The 22698-nt window shown below is 48.6% G+C and overlaps 1 protein-coding gene across 4 annotated transcripts in view; it reads left to right on the top strand.

Moving 5' to 3' along the window:
* map7d1a (MAP7 domain containing 1a) overlaps positions 1-22698 on the top strand; it is a 315894-nt gene that overhangs the window by 108241 nt on the left and 184955 nt on the right. The window contains exon 1 of one of the 4 annotated variants that reach the window (XM_038801654.1): positions 4198-4216. The exons of the other annotated variants lie outside the window; for them this stretch is intronic. Within the exon in view, the coding sequence (XP_038657582.1) occupies positions 4213-4216 (4 nt within the window). The 5' untranslated portion in view covers positions 4198-4212. Of the gene's footprint in view, positions 1-4197; positions 4217-22698 lie in introns of those variants that run through there. 4 annotated transcript variants of the gene reach the window in all.

Genomic DNA, 22698 nt, shown 5'->3' with positions numbered 1-22698 from the left:
CCCCCCCCCCCCCCCCCCCCCCTCCCCACCTCCACCACCTTCTGAGGCAGCGAGTTCCAAAGTCACACAATCCTCTGAGAGAAAAGGGGCGGTATTCTTCCCCCCCCCCCCCCCCAACGCCGGGTGGGAGAATCGCCGGGGCGCCGCGCGAATCGCGCCACGCTGCCCCGACCCCTGCACGTGATTCTCCCACTCCCCAGAAATCCAGAGCCGCGCGAATCGCGCCGGGATGCTCGGAGAATCGCCGCAAACGGCGAGCGGCGATTCTCTGGCCCATATGGGCCGAGCGGCCGCTCCAACACAACACGTTCCCACCGGCGCCGTCCACCCCTGGTCGCTACCGGCGGTAACTGTGCGGGAACGCTGGGGGGGGGGGGGGGCGGCCTGTGAGGGGGGGAACGCCGCCGTGAAACGCAACGGCGTTCACGATGGCGCGGGCACTTCGTCCCGGGAGCGAAGAATACTGCCCAATAATTGTCCTCATCTCTGTCTTAAAAGGACGATCCCTAATTTTAAAACAAGAGTGCCCTAGTTCTGGGCTCGCCCAACACGAGGGAACATCCTTTCCAGGTCCACCTTGCCGAGACCGTTCAGGATCTTATACACTTCAATCAAGTCACCCCTCACTCTTCTACACTCCAGTGGAAACAATCCCAGCCTGTGCATCCTTTCCTCATAAAACAACCCGCTCATTCCAAGTATTAATCTAGTAAACCAGCTTTGAATCGCTTCTAATGCATTTACATCCTTTAAGAAGATCAAACCGGCATACAATATTCAAGATATAGCCTGAATAATATCTTGTATAACTGAAGCATAATATTCTTACCTTTATGTTCAATTCCTCTCATAATAAAGGGTAGCATTCCATTAGCTTTCTTAACTACTTGCTGCATCTGCATACCAACTTTTAGTGACTCCTGCACTGGAACACCTAGATCCCTCTACACCATATATGTCAAACTCAAGGCCCGCGGGCCAAATCCGGCCCGCGGTGGAATTATCTTTGGCCCACGAGATAATATCTAATTACTTTTTTAAAAAAATTTAGATTATCCAGTTATTTTTTCCAATTAAGGGGCAATTTAGCGTGGCCAATCCACCTACTCTGCACATTTTTGGGTTGTGGGGGCGAAACCCACGCAGACACGGGGAGAACGTGCAAACTCCACACGGACAGTGACCCAGAGCCGGGATCGAACCTGGGACCTCAGCGCCGTGAGGCGGTTGTGCTAACCACTAGGCCACCGTGCTGCCCTAATAATATCTAATTACTATTAAAGCTGGCCCCAGCAATTGAAGCGCCTATGCCGTATGATATGGCTGATGCCGAGTTTATTCAGGTATAGTGTGAATCACAAAGTGTTGGCCTGTGGAAAAATGTTTTCATTAGAAATTACTCTGGAAAAGCTCCAGATAAAGCAATAAGAAATAAATGCAACTAATTTATTTATTTATTTAATATTTAATGTTGTTTTTATAGGCAATAACCTAAGCTTTATTAGTTCCAGGTTCAATAAGTTCATTTCAATAAGTTTTGCAAAAAAACATTGAACCAGTCCGGCCCTCGACTTGTCCCGATTTTAAAATTTTGGCCCACGGTGTATTTGAGTTTGACACCCCTGCTCTACACCTCAGAATTCTGCAGTCATTCTCTGTTTCATTAATTCTCTGCTTTTTTATTCTTCCTGCCAAAGTGAACAACTTCACATTTCCCACATTATACTCCATCTGCCTGATTTTTGCCCATTCACTCAACCTATCTATATCGGGTGCTCCGGTTTCCTCCCACAGTTCATAGATGTGCAGGTTAGATGGATTGACCATGATCAATTGCCATTTCATTTAGAAGGAGTGGGACCAGAAGAAGAGAGAAGGTAAAAAGGAAGGTGTTGCATCTCCTTCACTTGCAGGGGAATGTGCTGGAGGATAGAGAGGGGGCTGCTGAGGTGACTGAAAAGTGGAAAAGGGTTTTGGGGAGGGGACAGTCCCTTTGGAATGCTGAGAGTGGACCGTGGAGGTGGCAGAAATGAGGAAGATTAAGTGAGTTTTGGTGATATTTTGCTTTTGGATAAGCCTTTGTCAATGGTGCTGACTACAAGGTTTAATTGAACCCTCCACCCGTAAAACTGATTATTGGTGTATTATTAATTTGTTTACATTTGTCTGGGGTGTTTCCTTACACTAAAGAGTGAGGCATAAGTGCAAATGATTGAGAGAATTTCTCGTCTCCTTTATCTCTCCCCCCCCCCCCCCCCCCCCCTCCCCCCCCCACATTGCGTGCCAACACTCTCATCAGTGCTGGGAAACCAGGGGGTAAGATTGATGCCTGATTTTACATATGCTGCTGATATTGAAGTAAAGTGTCTGGCTTTAGGCAACCTTGGGGAAATGAAGATCTGCCAATGATGAGCTTTAATCGGCTGGTTGAGCATGGCTCGTGCCCCGAAGGTGCTCTGGGGACATGTGTAGGATTGATACAGACTGTAACACGTGGTCTATTAGTTGCATTTCCTGAATAATTCACATCAATAAAGGTGAAGTCCATTGAAGTGAAAGCTATACAATAGATTGAGTTATGAATCTCACGCTGCATAATCAGATAGAAATGGAACATTTAGGAATTCCGTGATTGCCCCCACATTCATTCCACAGGGCAGAGGAGGTTTACTTGGGTGATCCCGGCTATGGTGGGACTGCCATATGAGGAAAGATTGCGTCTGCACTCCTTGGAATTCAGAAGAATGAGATGATTTGATCGAAACATATAAGGATGTCTCCATCCCGGTGCACCCGTTTACTGGTGTGGCACCCCCCCTCCCCCTCGCCGGCAGCGGGGTATTCTGTCCTGTCAGCCGGCGAATGTGGTTTCCCATTGTGGGCAGCCCCCTGCCGTCGGGCAATCCTCGGGCGTCAGTTCGCTGCTGGTGAAACGGAGCCCAAGATTCTTCGGGGGTTAGATGGGTAAATGTTGGGAAGACATTTCCACTCATGGGAGAGTGTAGGACCAGAGGGCAGAGTCACAGAGTAAGAGGGTGCTCACTTAATAATAATAATAATAATAACCTTTTATTGTTACAAGTATGAAGTTACTGTGGAAAGCCCCTAGTCGCCACATTCCGGCGCTTGTTTGGGTAGGTTGGTATGTGATTTGAACCCATGCTGCTGGCCTTGTTCTGCATCACAAACCAGCTGTCTAGCCCACTGAGCCATTTAAGACAACAATTTGAGGAAGAATTTATTCTCTCAGAGTGGAGAATCTTTGGAATTCTTTACCCGAGGAAGCTGCAGAGGTTGAGCCCTTGGAACATTTTCAAGGCTGAGATCAATATGTTTTTAATCAGTAGGAGAATTGAGGGTTACAGAGAGAAGGAGGAAAGTGGACTTAATGAGTGTGAGATCAGCCATGATCTTAAATTGAGAAGCAGGCTTCATGGACTGAATGGCCTACTCTTGTTCCTCTTTCTTTTGGCCTACAGTTGGATCTGGCTAAACGTATCATGTGTAACAGTGGGATTGGTTGCAGCAGTAAGCAGGATGGGTGATGATTACTTTGGTGAGTCAGAGACAAGTGGAAACTGCAGCTTGTGCATGCCAGGGAGTTACCCTCTTACAGTGAGGTCTACCATCAGCACTGAGCAGCATGGCAATGTGATTTAACATTCTCCAGCGTTGCTGTCAGAGAATCATCCATGACTCTGCTGCCCATATCCTTACTCGCTAACCCTGCAAGCCCCGTTCTCGCTGACTTTAATTAGCTTCCGGTCCACCAGTGTCACAAACTCACCCCTCGTGTTTGAATCTTTCCACGGCCTCACCTCTCTCCATCACCCTAAACCCTCTCAGAGCTCTAGCCTCTGATTTCTTACGCTTCCTACCATTTGCTGCAATGTCTTCAGGTGTTTGCACTCTCAACTCTGGAATCCCCCCCCTTAGCACTCCCTCTCTACAACCTTTAGGCCAATCTTTGACCAAGATTCTGCCTATCTATCTAATGTCACCCTTTTTGGCTCTTGTAGTAATCCAGGAGACATGAAGATGAAGGTTCTAAACTCAAAAGTAAAGCCGCACCAGTGGTGTACAACACAAGTGTCCCAGCCCGGAACTAACAGAACACCCGGTCAAGGTCTGGGACGGCACATAAAGGACTTGTCTCCAGCTGGGCGGGCCTCCGCTTGTTACCATGGGAACTCGTGCCCCACGGGGAGATTGATGAGTGAATATCACAGCTCTATATCAAATGTTGTCTGACTAGGGCCTTGTGAAGGAGTATATCAATGCACATTATTGCTGATAGAAGTTTTAATGGATCTGGAAGTGGGTGTTTTGGATTTGTAATATCACTATAGAACAGTGTTTGCATAGGATTAAAGAATAGGAGGAATATTTAACCTCATATTTCAGTGTATGATGTAAGTTCTGGAGACATTGGGGCGATTCTCCAATATTGGGCCCAAGTGTTCGCGCCGTCGTGAATGCCGTTGCGTTTCACAACGGCGCAAACCAGGCCCAGGCACGATGGATTCTGGCCTCACAGGGGGCCAGCAAGGCGCTGGAGCGGTTCACGCCACTCCAGCCTCGGCACCGCGCCAACCTGCGCATGGGGCGTTTTACGCGCGCCGGCCCCGACCCAACATGGGGTCGGTGTTCAGGGGCCGGCCGCTCCTGAAAGTAGGCCCGGGGGGGGAGAGGCCAGCCCGCCGATCAGTGGGCCCTAATCGTGGGCCAGACCCCATCGGAGGCTCCCCGCCCCGGTAAAGGAGCCCCACTCCTCCCCCCCCCGATCGTTCACACAGAGTTCCCGCTGGCAGCGAGTAGTGGTGAACGGTGCCGGCGGGACTCTGTTGTATTGGCTCGGCCCATTCGGGCCGGAGAATCGGCGGCCCCGCCGTTTCCCACGGCCGGCGCCATGCCAAACACGTCGGCGCAAATGGAACCGATTCTCCACACCTCGGAGAGTTGCACGCCGGTGTCGGGGCATCGTGGCGCGGTTGTGGCGATTCTCCGGCCCGGCGTGGGGCTCGGAGAATCGCCCCCATTAAGTATGGTGAATGGGAATTAAGTTATTGGGTTATTAACATCAATTTGAATGAGTTATCATCCCACAATGCCAGAGCTAAAATGATGCAGCGTTGCTGCTTTTACCCCTTTTCATGCAGGGTAGTATACAGGGGGATCAGCACCATCCCATCACCCAGAGGATGACCATTCTCCCTCTTCCCAACCCAAAATCCAAATAGCTGACTGGTAACAGTCAGAGAGACAGAAGGTTCTCTCAGCAAATCCTTAAAACATTCCAAGTGAAGTCATGCTGGCTTCTGATATCTTCTCGTGCCAACTTAGGCCAAGACACGTGGCTGACCTTTGACCCAGGACATCACCCATGGGGCAGTGCATTGAAAATGGGTGATGATGGCAAATGTTCAGTGGTACAGAAGCTTCGGAATTAATATTTTCAAATACTTTTTTAAAAAGAGGACGCATTAGCCTAGAACTCACCCCCCCTCCCCCCCCCCCCCCCCCCCCCCAACCCCCAATCCCTTTCCCATGACCAATGCAGTTAACCACCACTGAGCTGTTACTGTAATTGGAAGAATGAACTCACTGGGTTAATGATCTCTGGTTGCTGCAGGATGTGAGACTGTGGTCAGTACTCAGTTCAGTTTCTTGATGTTTTGGGATTCATATCCTGTGGAATATCATTAACCCTTTCACCAACCGCTTTCTTCTGTTTCTAATGTATTTTTAGAGAAAACTAAACAGCTGTGCCATCAACATGATGGCTCCAAGAAAAGGGAGAGATCTAGGTTTAGATCCACCACACATGGGATTTGTACCAGTGTGTGGGGAGGTGGAATGAGCTCTAGGTTGCTTTGGCGCATTGTTCACACTGGAGGCTGTGCAAGGTTCATTGCACCAGATAATTTCCCCCGGGTCAATCTAGTCATGGGATAAAGGTTGGGTCACAGCATTCAAGAGTTAAGTTAGACTTTTTTGCTGTTTGCTTAATGATCTTCCCAAAACCAGCAGGATTTGTAAATGCCTGAGAGGGTGAGATTTTAAGCAACATGCATCTCTCCTCCTTGACCCTTTTGGGAATTTCCCTCAAGCAGTTGTTAGCGGTAACCTAATTCCCGCATGATGCAGAGCAATGCTGTAAAAATATATCATTGGTCCCACTGATTTCCCTCCTTGAATCTGGCAATGTTGTATGAACATGCAGGATGCCATTCGGCCCACTGGCTCTTTGGAAAGACTAACCTAATTAGTCTGGCTCCTTTGCTCGTTCTTCACCGCTCTGCATGTCTTTTCCCGTTTCCTGTATAAACCTGATTTCCCGTTTGTAATTTTGTGTTGAATCTGCTCCCTGCTCCTACCGGCAGTGCATTCCGGATCACATTAACTCCCCGCGGGAAACAATTTCTGCACTCATATCCCTTCCAGTTCGCCTGCCAGTTATCTTAAAATTGTGTCCTCTGCTGAATAGGAAGGAAGAGTTGCATTTGTATAGCGCCTTACTAGATTCAAGTCTTTCACAGACGATAAAGACATTTGTTTTGGAAGTGTCGCCAGCATTGTAATGTAGAAAACATGACAGACAATTTGCACAGCAGGTTTGAAAGAATCTATAGTCACACTCAATGGCAGGTGCCAAAGCATAGAACTCCTACAATGCAGAAGGAGGCCATTTGGCCCATTGAGTCTGCACTGACCCTCCGAAAGAGCACTTTACCTGGGCCCACTCCCCCGTCCTATCCCCGGAACCCCATCTAACCCGCACATCTTTGGACACTAAGGGGAAATTCAGCATGGCCAATCCACCTAACCTGCACATCTTTGGACTGTGGGAAGAAACCGGAGCACCCGGAGGAAACACCGCAGGCACTGGGAGAAAGTGCGAACTCCACACACATAGTCACCAAGGCCGGAATTGAACCCGGGTCTCTGGTGCTGTGTGGAAGCAGTGCAAACCAGTGTGCCGCCGTGCCGTCCAGTCTGCAAACGGCAACGCGTTGATGACCAGATAACCTGTGTTAGTGATTCTGTTTGAAGGATGAAGACGTGTACACCTAGGGTCAACCTTCTGGCTATTCTTCAAATCGTGCTGCAGGCTCTTTTATATCCTTTTGAGAGAGTGGATGGAGCTTTGATTTTAATGTCCCCTCGGAAAGACGGCATTTCTGACAGTGCAGCACTCCCTCTGGCTGGACAGCTGGCTCATGATATAGAATGAGGCCAACAGCGTGGGTTCAATACCCATACCGGCTGAGGTTATTCATGAAGGACCCACCTTCTCAACTTGTCCCTCATCTGAAGTGTGGTAATTCTCAGGGTAAATCAGCGCCGGTCAGCCCTCACAAGGGAAAGCAGTCTATGGCGACTTTTACTTACTACCTCAGCAGTGCACCAGGAGTGTTGGCCTCCATTATACGCTCTGGAGTGAGACTTCTACCCACAGGTTTTTCACCTGGAGACGAGTGGGCTACCCAGTCATTGGAAGCCAGTCACATCGCTGTGGAAACTGCTTCTTCCCATTTGCACGATCAAAGCCTCTCAGAATTTTGAACACCACATGGAGAGCATCACCATGCTGAACCGAGGATATATTCACTTCCCAATCACCTGATCTTGAGGCCGTTGACTCCCTACATGGGGTTTTGTTTTATCCGGAGCTTGTCATACCCTGAACCTTCACACAAGGAGCTATTATTCATTTGTGCACCTTAATGGTGTGTGTTAGTGGGCTGTTCAACTCTGGGGCATCACCACATTGTTCATGAAGGTTTATATAGAAACATGGGAAATAGGAGCAGGAGTCAGCCTTTTGGCCCATTGAACCTGCTCCACCAATATGATCATGGCTGATCTCAATGTTGTTCCCCTTGATGCCTTTAGTATCGAGAAGTCTATCTATTTCCTCCTTAAATATATTCAGTGACTTGGCCTTCACAGCCTTCTGTGGTAGAGAATTCCATAGGTTCACCGGCCTCATCATTGTCTTAAATGGTCTACCATGAATCCTGAGACTGTGACGTCTTGTTCTTGACAATTAAATTTTGTTTGATTAAAGTCCCTGTGAACTGCTTTGCAACATTTTTCCATGTTGAAGGTGATATATAAATGCAAGTTGTCGTGGTAACCAGAAATTCTCCTCCCCATAATTTGACACTCTCTGACCTGGGGCACTGAGGATCAATAGAGGAAACCAGCTCTGACCAGTTAACAGACTAGGGATTTTTATATAATAATAATCTTTATTGTCACAAGTAGGCTTACATTAACACTGCAATGAAAAAAAATGAAATGAAAATCGCTTATTATCACAAGTAGGCTTCAAATGAAGTTATTGTGAGAAACTCTCCTAGTCGCCACATTCCGGCGTCTGTTCGGGTACACTGAGGGAGAATTCAGAATGTCCAATTCACCGAACAAGCACGCCTTTTGGGACTTGAGGGAGAAAACCGGAGCACCCGGAGGAAACCCACGCAGATACGGGAGAATGTGCAGACACCACACACAGAGTGACCCAAGCCGGGATTCGAACCCGGGTCCCTGGTGCTGTGAAGCAACAGTGTTAAACACTGTGCTACCGTGCTGCCCCATACTATAACAGGCCAACAGTTGGTTTGGACTGTGTCTTATGTCCATGCACATCACATCAGTCCTGTTCGTCTGATCACATTGGCACAATCTCAGACAGAACATGTGAAAAGTACAATAAAACCACACAGCTCAGCAGGTAGCATGTTTCTACCTGGTCGAGAGGCTGTAGTTTCAAGCTCTACTCCAGGGGTTTGAACACATAATTTAGTAGAACATAAGAGCTAGGAGCAGGAGTAGGTAATTCAGCCTCTTAAATTCAGCCTCTCAAGCCTGCTCCGCCATTCAATATGATCATGGCCAATCTCATCGCAGCTTCATCTCCACCTTCCTACCTGCTCCCCATTGCCCTTAATATTCCCGCTACTGGGGCAGCACGGTGGCGCAGTGGATTAGCACCGCGGTCTCATGGCGCTGAGGTCCCAGGTTCGATCCCGGCTCTGGGTCACTGTCCGTGTGCAGTTTGCACATTCTCCCCGTGTTTGCGTGGGTTTTGCCCCCACACCACAAGAATGTGCAAGCTAGGTGGATTAGCCACGTTAAATTGCCCCTTAATTGTAAAAAATGAATTGGGTACTTTAAATTTAAAAAAAGAAAATAATAATCCTGCTACTAATTAAAAACCTATTTGTCTCCTCCTTAAATTTGCTTCGTGTTCCGGCATCCACTGCACTCTGGCGTACAGAATTTCACAGATTCAGGACCCTTTGAGTGAAGTAATTCCGCCTCATTTCTGTTTTAAATCTGACCTGAAGCTATGACCTCATTCTAGAATGCCCAACAAGGGGAAACATCTGCTCTATTCTACTCTGTCAGTCCCTGATAGCATCTTATGTACCTCAGTTCGATCTCCTCATTCCTCTAAACTCCAGGCTGGTGCTCCAGTGCAGGACTGAGGGAGTGCTGCACTGCTGTCATAGGAACATGAGAATTAGAAGCAGAAGTCGGCAATTCTGACCTTCGAGCCTGCCCTGCCATTCAATCAGATCATGGCTGATCTCTTCTTGGTCTCAAATCCATCTCCCTATCTGTTCCCATATCCCTTTAACCCATTTTCTGTCAGAAATATATTATCTCCTTCTCAAAACCATTTAATGACTCAGATTCCATCGCACTATGGGGCAGCGAGTTCCACAAATTCACCACCCTCTGCGAGAAGTAGCTCCTCCTCATCTCAGTTCTAAATTTACTGCCTCTCAACCCATATCCGTGACTTTCAGATGAGACATTCATGAGGCTCTCTCTGCCCTCTCATCGGATGTAAAGATCCCAGAGTACTATTTTGAAGAAGAGCAAGGGAGTGCTCCCTGGTGTTGATATTTATCCCCCAACCACCATCACTAACACATAAGCAATCTGTCATTTTCACATGGCTGTTTAACCCTACTGGATATAAAATGGCTGCTGCATTTCCTGTGTCGCTACCATGGCAACACTTCAGGGAGGTCTTCATTGTAAAACAATCCGGAATGTCTTCAGGTGTTGAAAGATGCTACATAAATTCAGTTTCAAAATCCCAAGGCTGGAAATTTCAGTGACACGCAAATGATCCTCAGTTTTCCTTTCTTTGGACACCTTTAGGCTTTTATGTTTGTTAACAATTTGCGCTTGCCAGAGGGAGGGCAACAGTGTTCATACAGGAGTAGAATATTTTTTAAGGCTTTCTGAGCCTGAATAATCAGTGTTGTTACTGGGAGCTCTGTAAATTATACTGGACGTGGGTGCATGCAGTGTTCATACTGGGACAGCTTCATTTGTGATAATTACTCAGCAGCACAATTATAGACTCTGCCCTTCTAAACATGGGCTGTGTCTGGCAAGAGTGTGTTGTGCTGTCTCTATAAACATTGGGTTGCAGTGCAGGGTTTTTTCTGGCGATGCGATTAAGCTATTAGGAGCAGCCTGCGCAGAAACATCCCTTGTTTCAGTGTTGGATTCTTGCCGGGTATGAGTCCCAGCATTGCTAATGAATTATTAACTTTAAGTATTCACCTCCTTGAAGGCATTGGGTGTAAGGATATGCCAGACGAGCAACCTTTTATGGCACAGAGTGGGGCGTGTGGTGCTGGGTGGGGCTCGAGCGTGTGATGGGAGTGCAACATGTGGTGTCGGGTGAGGGTGACGAATAGTGTGTGCCGGGGGGTGGGGGGATGTATAACACAGGATGGGGTTGACACAGCCTTAGACTGAAGGGACAACCCTTTAAAAGTGAGATGAGGAGGCAGCACGGCGGCACAGTGGTTAGCACTGCTGCCTCATGGCGCCAAGGTCCCAGGTTCGATCCATACTCTGGGTCACTGTGCGTGTGGAGTTTGCACATTCTCCCCGTATTTACGTGGGTTTCGCTCCCACAACCCAAAGATGAGCAGGGTAGGTGAATTGGCCACGCAAAAATTGCCCTTTAATTGGAAAATATAAATTGGGTACTCCGAATTTATTTTTTTAAGAGTGAGATGAGGAGGAATATCTCCAGCCAGAGGGTGGTGAATCTGTGGAACTCATAGCCGCAGAAGGCTGTGGAGGCCAAGTCAGTGAGTGCCTTTAAGACAGAGATAGATAGGTTCTTGATTAATAAGGGGATCGGGGCTGACAAGGAGAATGGGAATGAGAAATATATCAGCCATAATTGAATGGACGAGCAGATGCAATGGGCTGAATGGCCTAATTAGGTTGAACATATTATAAGAAATAGGTGTATGTCATTCAGGCCCTCGAGCCTGTACCACCATTCGATAAGAACATGGTTGACCTGATTGTGGCCTCAACTCCACTTTCCTGGCTGTTCCCCCCCATAACCTTTGACTCCTTTGTGGATTAAAACGTCTGTCTAACCTGGTTTTGTGCATACGGAAAGGGGAGTCCACTCCGAGTAGAGCAAAATGGCGAAAGGTTTATTCTCAGATTTCAGATACACGGCTCCCGGCGATACCCAACTGGGTGAATGCTGGCCGGTCCTGACCAGCTAGTTTTATACAGGAAGTGATTAAGCTGCTCTCTCTTCTCCGCCCACCCAACCCCACCCCCCGGTCCGTTGGCGGGGAAACGCCTATTCCGCAAAGAACTCTGGGAATACGATCACCCTGGCCCCGTAGGTTCCATGTGGCTACAAGTTATTAAATCTGGCCTTGAATATATTAAATGATATAGAACATAGAACAGTACAGCACAGAACAGGCCCTTCGGCCCTCGATGTTGTGCCAAGCCATGATCACCCTACTCAAACCCACGTATCCACTCTATACCCGTAACCCAACAACCCCCCCTTAACCTTACTTTTTAGGACACTACGGGCAATTTAGCATGGCCAATCCACCTAACCCGCACATCTTTGGACTGTGGGAGGAAACCGGAGCAGCCGGAGGAAACCCACGCACACACGGGGAGGACGTGCAGACTCCACACAGACAGTGACCCAGCCGGGAATCGAACCTGGGACCCTGGAGCTGTGAAGCATTTATGCTAACCACCATGCTACCGTGCTCCCCCAAATAGCCTCCGCTGTTCTCTATGAGGTGGAGAATACAAAAGACGAACAACCCCCGGAGAGAAGAAATTCCTCCTCAACACCATCTTAAATAGGATGACTCCTTGGCCTACACGTTGTATATTCCCCTACAAGGGGAAACATGCTCTCAGCATCTCTGACAAGCCCCTTCAGAATGCTTTAATGTTTCGATAAGATCACCTCTTGTTTTTCTAAACTCCAGTGAGTATAGACCCAACCCGCTCCCAGCTTACTGAAAATCCAATCCTCCCCTTCATCCCAGGAATAAATGAACCTGCTCTTAACCGCTTCCAGTGCCAAGTATATCCCTCCTTAAACAAGGGAATCAAAAATCTCTGCGGTACTCCAGGTGTCATCTCGCCAATGCCATGTACAATTGTAACAGGATTTCCTATACTCCAATCCCTTTGCAGTAAAGGCCTACATAACATTTGACTTCCGAACCACTTGCTGTGCCTGCATGGCACCAGTTTGTGATTCATGTACAAGGATACCCAAATCCCTCTTTGGTGGGGCATTTTGTAGTCTCTCTATTTAAATAATGTTCTGTTTTTCTATTTTTTTTTGCCAAAGTAGGCAATCTCACATTTTCTAAGTTACACTCCGAGCGAGCCCCCCCCCCCCCCCCCCCCCCCCCCCCCCCCCCGCCCGATGTCTTTTGCGGAGGTTTCCCTCTATGCTCGTCCCCTCCTCCACTGGGGAACCCGAGATGGGGGATTGCCTTCCGGGGGACTGGAAGATCCCACCGGCAGGATCGGCTTGAGAATTTCGGCCACCACTTGCCAAATCTTGGCCACTCACTTAGCTCATATGTGTGTATCCCATTGCGGACTGTGTGTGCCTTCCTTAGGTATGGCCTATGGCAGAGTGTACAGGATGACAAGGGGCACTGGGTGGGATGCGATGAAGGAATGAGGGAGACTCCTAATGGAGGAGGGTGGGGAAGAGATGGTCAGCGTTGTAAGGGAGGGAGGTTGGGTGAAAAACCAGTCTGTGAATACACTCGCCTTGTAGCCACAACCTTTCCTCCGGCACGGAGCTGGGGCATTTCCTTTTGATCCAAGAATGCTCGGATAAGTTAGCTGCTTATGTGAAAATGTTTGCTGAAGAATCAAACCGAAGTGATACTGCCCGCCGTGATACTGCCCGCCAGCTGGGTCTCCACGCAGCAGGAAGACTGCTTACCTGGGCTAAACAAATTCAGCCACTGTGGCAGGGTTTGCTTACTCAGGGAAGTTGTGGTTTGAGGCAGGATTGTCAACATTGGGTTAAAGCCAACAGCCTCTGTACGAGGGCCAAAAACCCAAGAAATGTGGCAGAGACTGTTTGTCAAAATGAAATCCGTGAGCTAAAGTCAAGTCGATTCTCAGTCTCTGCTGTGATGTTTCAAATGAAACAGGTGCTTTTCATAACTCACCAGAAAGTATTGTGATTAATTTATTGCATTAAGTGGGAGTGTGTGTATCCTCACTGCGTGGACTCGTGTCGGGAGATTCCCTGATTCTATAAGAACTAAGAGTAGGCAATTCAGCCCTTCAAGCCCGTTCCATTATTTACTATGGTCACCACGGTCATGGCTGATCTCATCTCGGCCTCAACTTTCCTGTCAGTTCCCCACTTCAACCCAGTGCTAATTAAAAATCTGTCCACCTTCTCCTTAAGTTTACTCAATGTCCTGGCATCCACCCCACTCTGGGGTAGCGAATTCCACAGTTTCACGACCCTTTGAGAGAAGTAAGGTGCGGTGCACCCCCGCCGACAGCGGGATTCTCCGTTCCGCCAGCCGGTCAATAGGGTTTCCCATTGAGGGCCGCCACGTGCCGTCGGGAAATCCCTGGGCGTGGGTGCCCTGCTGGCGCAACGGAGAATCCCGACAGCGGAGAATGCAGCCTGTAATTTCTCCTCACCTCTGTTTTAAATCTACTACCCCTTATCCTAAAACTGTGGGACTAGATTCTCCGGTCGCCGATGCCACAATCGCATTTGGCGACCCGCCGGAGAATCCAAATTCCCGACCGAATCGGGAGCAGTGCCGCTTTCGCGATGCTCTGCCTCTCCAAAGCGGCACCCTCTAGGAGTACACCGCGCCACGTATCAACGGCCTCAGGACGTTGCCTGAGGCCTGCCCCCCCCCCCCCCCCCCGATGCTCCGCCCCCGACCGGCCTAGTTCCCGACAGCGTGGGACGCATGTGGTCTCATCCGTCGGGAACTCGGCGTGGCGGCTGCGGACTCAGTCCAGCGCCGCCACAGTCAGGGGAGGACCGATCTGCGGGCAGGGGGGACATTATTCGGAGCTGGGAGCACAATGGGGGAGGGGGGGTGGTCCAGAGCGCGCGAGCCGGCCGAAGGGGTGGACTCTTTCGCGGGCTGGCTCCGCGAGTGGTGGCCACCATGTACCATAGTGCGGCCACTGCAGGCCGCGCCGTGCGCATTTGCGGCCACGGACCCGGCAATTCTCCGGGGCGTATCGCTAACTAGAGCCAGCCGCTCTATGCTAGTTCCCAGCAAATAGGTGGCCAGGAGAATCCAGCTTGTGACTTCTCGTTCTAGATTGCCCCACAAAAGGAATCATCCACTCTACGGGGTCAATTTGAGAGGAATTTTCTGATCCATGTTTCTCACACCAGACTCGAGCAGTGATTTTGATTAGAAGACCATTCACTACAAGATAACTTTGTAAATCCTTCATATAAAACATGAGTGAGCTGACAGTTTTGGTGACCACTCACAGTTGTGGCATTATTAACACCTTTACCCTTCACCATCTTGCGGGATGTGCCTTACAACAGTTGTCACAGTCGATTTCGTAGCACAGTGATTAGCACTGTTGCTTCACAGCAACAGGGACCCGGGTTCAATTCCCAGCTTGGGTCACTGTCTGTGTGGAGTCTGCATGTTCTCCCCGTGTCTGCGTGGGTTTCCTCCGGGTCCCTCACATAAGTCCCGAAAGACGTGCTGTTAGGTGAATTGGACATTCTGAATTCTGCCTCTGTGTACCCGAACAGGCGCCGGGATGTGGCGACTAGGGACTTTTCACAGTAACTTCATTGTAGTGTTAATGTAAGCCTGCTTGTGACACTAATAAAGATTATTATTATTTTGACCAGTTCTGCTCGCGTAGTGGTGAGTGCCAACTTGTACTATCCTCTTTCATCAGGTATTTGTGAGTTGACTGGGGAAGAATATCCACTCTGTGCAACTTGAGATGCCAGATTGAGCATTAAGCAAGGGTTAGCCGCCGGGTTAATCTCACCATTTCACTATCCATGGATATTATCGGCTCACCGTGGCCATCAGGGGACTGTTGTTGTGAAAAGCTGATTGGGGTTCAAAGCTTGATATAAATCACACACTGTGACACGACTCTGGAAATGCAATAGCCGTTTAGTGAAGTAAAAGGAATAAAGAAATAATAAATTACTACAGTTTAGTAACTTCAACTGCTTGGTTCTCACTCTTTAATGAATACACTATTGCACTCTGAGACAGTTGGGACCGAAGTAAGGGATATGGTAGCATGGAACATTTTTTAAAAGGCAGCATCGGTACTGGATGAGTCTTCACAGAACCTGGAGGAAACTGAACCCAGAACTCTCAGCTGCCCATCCCCATTCCCTGTATCAGTGCAGCTGCCGAGACCTCGGGTGGTTGAAGGTCACTGACGGTGACAGCTGAGAGACTTGAAAGATAGAATAGCCAATTGTGTTGGAGTGTCAGAAAGGCCGCAAAGCCAAAGCTGCCCTTAACTCCCATGTGGCCCTTCTTCAAAGCCTCACACTCGCTCCGGCACTGCTGACCATAACATTTCACCATGTCATGCTTGGTGGAATTGTCACCTTGGTCAACTTGAACTGTGGAAAGCTGTTAGCTGGAGCAGTATTGACACTGGAGTACATTGCTAGTGAGAGTTGGACGTTCTCAGCATAACACTGGAATAATGTACTGGTGGGCACAGATCTGGCACTAACACTGAAATGCAGTACTGGTGGACACTGGTTTGTCAATACAACACTGGGGTGCAGTACTAATTTTTTTTAAATTAAGGGGCAATTTAGCGTGGCCAATCCACCTACCCTGCAGAATTTTGGGTTGTGGTAGTGAAACTTACACATACATGGGGAGAATGTGCAAACTCCACACGGACAGTGAACGGTGGCCAAGACAAACATGGGTCCTCGGCGCTGTGAGGCAGCATTACTAACCACCGTGTTGTCCAGGGATGCTGTGCTAATGACTACTATATTGAGTGGTACTTATTTGTCACTACACCACTCTATAGACTCATGGTATAACACTATGGTATGGGGTTTTAGGGTACAGTTCGGTACTGCCATTGGAACACAGTGCTGCTGGGTACAGATCTATTACTGCATAACAGTGGAGCACAGTACTGTGGGTACGGTTATGTCACTGTAAAATGCAGCGACAGTGGTTAGCATTGCTGCCTCACAGTGCCAGGGACATGGATTCAATTCCGTCCTTGAGTGACTGTACGCAGTCTGCATGTTCTCCCTGTGTCTGTGTGGGTTTCCTCCGGATGCTCCGGTTTCTTCCCACAATCCAAAGATGTGCAGCTAAATGGATTGGCCATTGTTAATGTGTCGGGATAGGGTGGGAGGGTGTGCCGAGGTGAAGTGCTCGTTTGGATGGTCGATGCAGACTCGATAGATTGAATGGCCTGCTGCTGCACTGTACGGATTCTATGGTACCGCATGGTACAGGTCTGTCACTCACTGCAGTGTAGTAGAGGTGGGTACAGGATTGACATGAGTACAGTGCTGAAGGGTAGAGTTATGTCACTCAAACCCAAGGTGCATCTTTTGGGGGACTGGATCATTTAAGTTACTGCTTTGCTGTAGTAGAGGGTATACGTATGTCAGCGTACCGCTCTGTGGTACAGTGTAGCTTAACACTGAGTTAAAACTGGGACATAGAACCGTCTTTACAATGTGTTAACACTGGGATATAGTCCCGTCTTTCCACTGTGTTAACACTGGGATATAGTCCCGTCTTTACAATGTGTTAACACTGGGATATAGTCCCGTCTTTACAATGTGTTAACACTGGGATATAGTCCCGACTTTCCGCTGTGTTAACACTGGGATATAGTCCCGTCTTTACAATGTGTTAACACTGAGATATAGTCCCGTCTTTCCACTGTGTTAACACTGGGATATAATCCTGTCTTTCCACTGTGTTAACACTGGGATATAGTCCCGTCTTTACAATGTGTTAACACTGGGATATAGTCCCGTCTTTACAATGTGTTAACACTGAGATATAGTCCCGTCTTTACAATGTGTTAACACTGGGATATAGTCCCGTCTTTCCACTGTGTTAACACTGGGATATAGTCCCGTCTTTCCACTGTGTTAACACTGGGATATAATCCTGTCTTTCCACTGTGTTAACACTGGGATATAGTCCCGTCTTTACAATGTGTTAACACTGAGATATAGTCCCGTCTTTCCACTGTGTTAACACTGGGATATGATCCTGTCTTTCCACTGTGTTAACACTGGGATATAATCCTGTCTTTCCACTGTGTTAACACTGGGATATAATCCTGTCTTTCCACTGTGTTAACACTGGGATATAGTCCCGTCTTTACAATGTGTTAACACTGGGATATAGTCCCGTCTTTCTGCTGTGTTAACACTGGGATATAGTCCCGTCTTTACAATGTGTTAACACTGGGATATAGTCCCGTCTTTACAATGTGTTAACACTGAGATATAGTCCCGTCTTTACAATGTGTTAACACTGGGATATAGTCCCGTCTTTCTGCTGTGTTAACACTGGGATATAGTCCCGTCTTTACAATGTGTTAACACTGGGATATCGTCCCGTCTTTCTGCTGTGTTAACACTGGGATATAGTCCCGTCTTTCCACTGTGTTAACACTGAGATATAGTCCCGTCTTTCCACTGTGTTAACACTGAGATATAGTCCCGTCTTTCTGCTGTGTTAACACTGGGATATAGTCCCGTCTTTCCACTGTGTTAACACTGAGATATAGTCCCGTCTTTCCACTGTGTTAACACTGGGATATAGTCCTGTCGTTCCACTGTGTTAACACTGGGATATAGTCCTGTATTTCCACTGTATTAACACTGGGATATAGTCCCGTCTTTCCATTGTGTTAACACTGGGATATAGTCCCGTCTTTCCATTGTGTTAACACTGGGATATAGTCCCGTATTTCCACTGTGTTAACACTGGGATAGGTTAATCACTATATGTTACTAGGGTGCAGTGCAGGTGTGTACAGATCTGTCATTGTGCATTACTGGAGTACAGTGCTGGTGTGTGCAGGTCTGTCACTGTATATTACTGGGGTACAGAGTTGTGTATACAGTTAGGTCACTATATATTACTGGGGTACAGTGCTGGTGGTGTATACAGGTCCGTCACTGAATGTTACAGGGGTACAGTGCTGGTGTGTGCAGGTCTGTCACTGTATATTACTGGGGTACGGAGTTGTGTATACCGTTATGTCACTATATATTACTGGGGTACAGTGCTGGTGTGTACAGGTCTGTCACTGTATATTACTGGAGTGCAGAATTGTTTATACAGTTATGTCACTGTATATTACTGGGGTACAGTGCTGGTGGTGTATACAGGTCCGTAACTGTATATTACTGGTGTACAGTGCTGGTGTGTTAAGGTCCGTCACTGTATAATACTGAGCGACAGTGCTGGTGTGCACAAGTTCGTCACTCTATATTACTGGGGTACAGAGTTGTGTATACAGATATGTCACTATATATTACTGGGTACAGTGCTGGTGATGTGTACAGGTCTGTCACTGTATATTACTGGAGTACAGTGCTGGCGTGTACAGGTCTGTCACTATACATTACTGGGGTACAGTGCTGGTGTGTACAGGTCTGTCACTGTATATTACTGGGTACAGTGCTGGTGATGTGTACAGGTCTGTCACTATACATTACCGGGGTACAGTGCTGGTGTATACAGGTCTGTCACTGTATATTACTGGGGTACAGTGCTGGCGTGTACAGGTCTGTCACTATACATTACTGGGATACAGTGCTGGCGTGTACAGGTCTGTCACTATACATTACTGGGATACAGTGCTGGTGTATACAGGTCTGTCACTGTATAATACTGAGGTACAGTGCTGGCGTGTACAGGTCTGTCACTATACATTACTGGGATACAGTGCTGGTGTGTACAGGTCCGTCACTATATTACTGGGGTACAGTGCTGATGTGTACAGGTCTGTCACTGTATATTACTGGTATACAGTGCTGGTGTGTACAGTTCCGTCACTATATTACTGGGGTACAGTGCTGGCGTGTACAGGTCTGTCACTGTATATTACTGGGATACAGTGCTGGTGTGTACAGGTCCGTCACTATATTACTGGGGTACAGTGCTGGTGTGTACAGGTCTGTCACTGTATATTACTGGGGTACAGTGCTGGCGTGTACAGGTCTGTCACTGTATATTACTGGGATACAGTGCTGGCGTGTACAGGTCTGTCACTGTATATTACTGGGATACAGTGCTGGTGTGTACAGGTCCGTCACTATATTACTGGGGTACAGTGCTGGCGTGTACAGGTCTGTCACTGTATATTACTGGGATACAGTGCTGGTGTGTACAGGTCCGTCACTATATTACTGGGGTACAGTGCTGGTGTGTACAGGTCTGTCACTGTATATTACTGGGATACAGTGCTGGTGTGTACAGGTCTGTCACTATACATTACTGGGATACAGTGCTGGTGTGTATTTATGTCTTTGCTGGTGATGTTGATGTTTGGTGCGCTGAAGCGAAGCTCACATTGTGAAAGTGACTGCCTCAGAGTGTGGGCCGTTTGATTTAGGCTCAGTTTTGTTCTGCTGAATCTGCTTGTTGTCCAACCTCGTTTATTCTTGTTTCCTGTTAGTCATGTGGCAAGATAATTCTGCACCACTGACATCACAGGAACTTCTCTATCGCTGTTGGCTCTGCCCTGTTATAATATTTCATTTTAAATGTGAAAATTATAGATGGAGCTGCGTGCGTTTGCGGCTGCATTTTAATTTTGAATTTGTCTCCTGCGGTCCTGTAATATCAGTGCACACAACCTCCGCAGCTGGAGTAAATTACAGCCTCATTACTCATAACCATTTGCAATTGGTTCTTTAAATATACAACAATCTGTGCATGAGACAGATTGGTTTTTGGGTGCTGTGAGCACAGCTATCCCCTCCCTTGTCTGTAGAGTCTGTTCTTTACTCACCCAGATGGGAACTGGGGACTGTTCCTTTAACACTGGGCTGCAGTCAGCCAGTGACAGGGCTGGACGAGAATGAGCTAGCTGCCCAATGAGCAGCCTGTACTCTGTTGCCAAGGTTGCTTAGCCCTTCAGAACTTGTCTCTTGCCATGAGAAGCTCATGCAGTTGTCACCAGGGAAACCCCAGGACTTCAATTTCATTGCACCTGTTCATGCAGTCAAGACTCGTTGGGCCTCCATATTTTATTCTCCAGGAATGTCAGCAGGGACGATAGTGACATTTAAGGGGCATCTTGACAAATACATGAATAGGATGGGAATAGAGGGATACGGACCCAGGAAGTGTAGAAGATTTTAGTTTAGATGGGCAGCATGGTCGGCGCAGGCTTGGAGGGCCTGTTCCTGTGCTGTACTTTTCTTGTTCTTTGTTCTTTTGCTCTTTGAAAGCCCAAAGTCAAAACGCTTGAGACTTTTTGCTCGTCAACAGTGCAGCTGGGGGTCCAGACCATAGAATCCCTACAGTGCAGAAGGAGGCCATTCGGCCCATCAGGTCTGCACCGACCCTCTGAAAGAACATCCTACCTAAGCCCACACCCCCTCCCTATCCCCGTAACCCCACCTAACCTGCACAACTTCGGACACTTAGGGGCAATTTAGCATGGCCAATCCACCTCACCTGCACATCCTTGGGCTGTGGGAGGAAACCGGAGCATCCGGAGGAAACCCACACAGACACGGGGAGAGCATGCAGACTCAGCACAGACAGTGACCCAAGCTGGGAGTTGAACCTGGGACCCTGCAGCCGTGAAGCTAACCACTATGCTGCCATGCTGCCCATTGAATATAAATTCCCCCAGCTGCTGTGGTGGGATTTGAACCCATGTCCCTAGATCATTAACCTGGTTGTCTGGCTTATTAGTCCAGTGACATTGCCACTAAACCACTGTGGTTATTAATATAATTGATGAATAAACCAGAGAAACATTCCAATCAGTTCAAAGGATGAAGGAAAGGATTAATGGCCACATTAAATCAGATTAGTTATAAACGTTGGCCCTGGATGACACTTGAGGGTAAAAGTTTAGTTTGTCCGGTTGACTGCCCGACACACAGTGCAATTTCCTCCAGTCAATAATGAGTTACACACACAGTCAGCTTTTAAGGTTCTCCTTTGATGTGAGGTTGACATCATGAGAGGTATAGGCCGGGATCCTCCAAGCCTGCGGCGAGTCGGAGAATTACCGGGGGGGGGGGGGGGGCAGGGGGCTGGCAAATCCTGCCACGCCGCTCCGACGCCGGGCCGTCGATTTTGCGCGCATGACTGGCCGAGTGCCTGCCAAGTTCCACCAGCGTCGTTTGCTTATGGTCCTACCCGGCGGGACCTCGGCGTTCTGGCTGCGGGGGCCGTCCTGGTGGGGGGGTGGGGGGAGCAGACTCTGGGGGGGGGGGGGGGGGGGGGGGGGGTGTCTCCACGGTGGCCAGGTCCGTGATCGGGGCAACCGATCGGTGGGCGCGCTAATTCCAGGGGCAGGGTGGCGGGGAGATGGCCATGGCGTGCATGCGCGAACCCACGCCGACCATGGCACGTATGCGGATCCACAGCACTCCGCGCCGTTCTAGCCCCCGAGGATGGGGAGAATTACTGGGTCTGGAGGCCTGTTGATGCCGGCGGTGTCGCGCCAGTTTTGACGCTGGCGTCAACATTTAACATAGAACATACAGTGCAGAAGGGGGCCACTCGACCCATCGAGTCTGCACCGGCCACTTAAGCCCTCACTTCCACCCTATTCCCGTAACCCATTAACCCCTCTAGATAGAGGGTCAACGGTAGGCACAGATTGACAAGATGTCGTGGACAAAAGGACAAAGGGAATGTAACTGGTTGTGCTCATGGCTACGAAAGGTGTTGATAGTGGCACATTAAGTGATCAGAAAGTGTTAATGGCAGAACAAAGGTAAGCAGTGTGTCAAAGGATAACTTGGGCAGGGAATGGATGGCCCTACTAGAGTGGAGTGGGGTGGGGGAGTGGAGACATAGAACATACAGTGCAGAAGGAGGCCATTCGGCCCATCGAGTCTGCACCGACCAATTAAGCCCTCACTTCCACCCTACCCCCGTAACCCAATAACCCCATCTAACCTTTTTAGGTCACTAAGGGCAATGTATCATGGCCAATCCACCTAACCTGCACGTCTTTGGACTTTGGGAGGAAACCGGAGGACCCACTTGGACGGGATTTCGGAGAATCCCGGCCACGGTATCCAATCTGGAGAACAACCATGTATAAAGATGCACTGTAGCAACTCGCCAAGAGTTACTTCCAGTTCAACCCCCACGGCCA

This window comes from Scyliorhinus canicula, chromosome 1 (genome assembly GCF_902713615.1).
Source record: "Scyliorhinus canicula chromosome 1, sScyCan1.1, whole genome shotgun sequence".
Taxonomy (NCBI): domain Eukaryota; kingdom Metazoa; phylum Chordata; class Chondrichthyes; order Carcharhiniformes; family Scyliorhinidae; genus Scyliorhinus; species Scyliorhinus canicula.
This window is presented reverse-complemented; position numbering and strand designations above follow the sequence as displayed.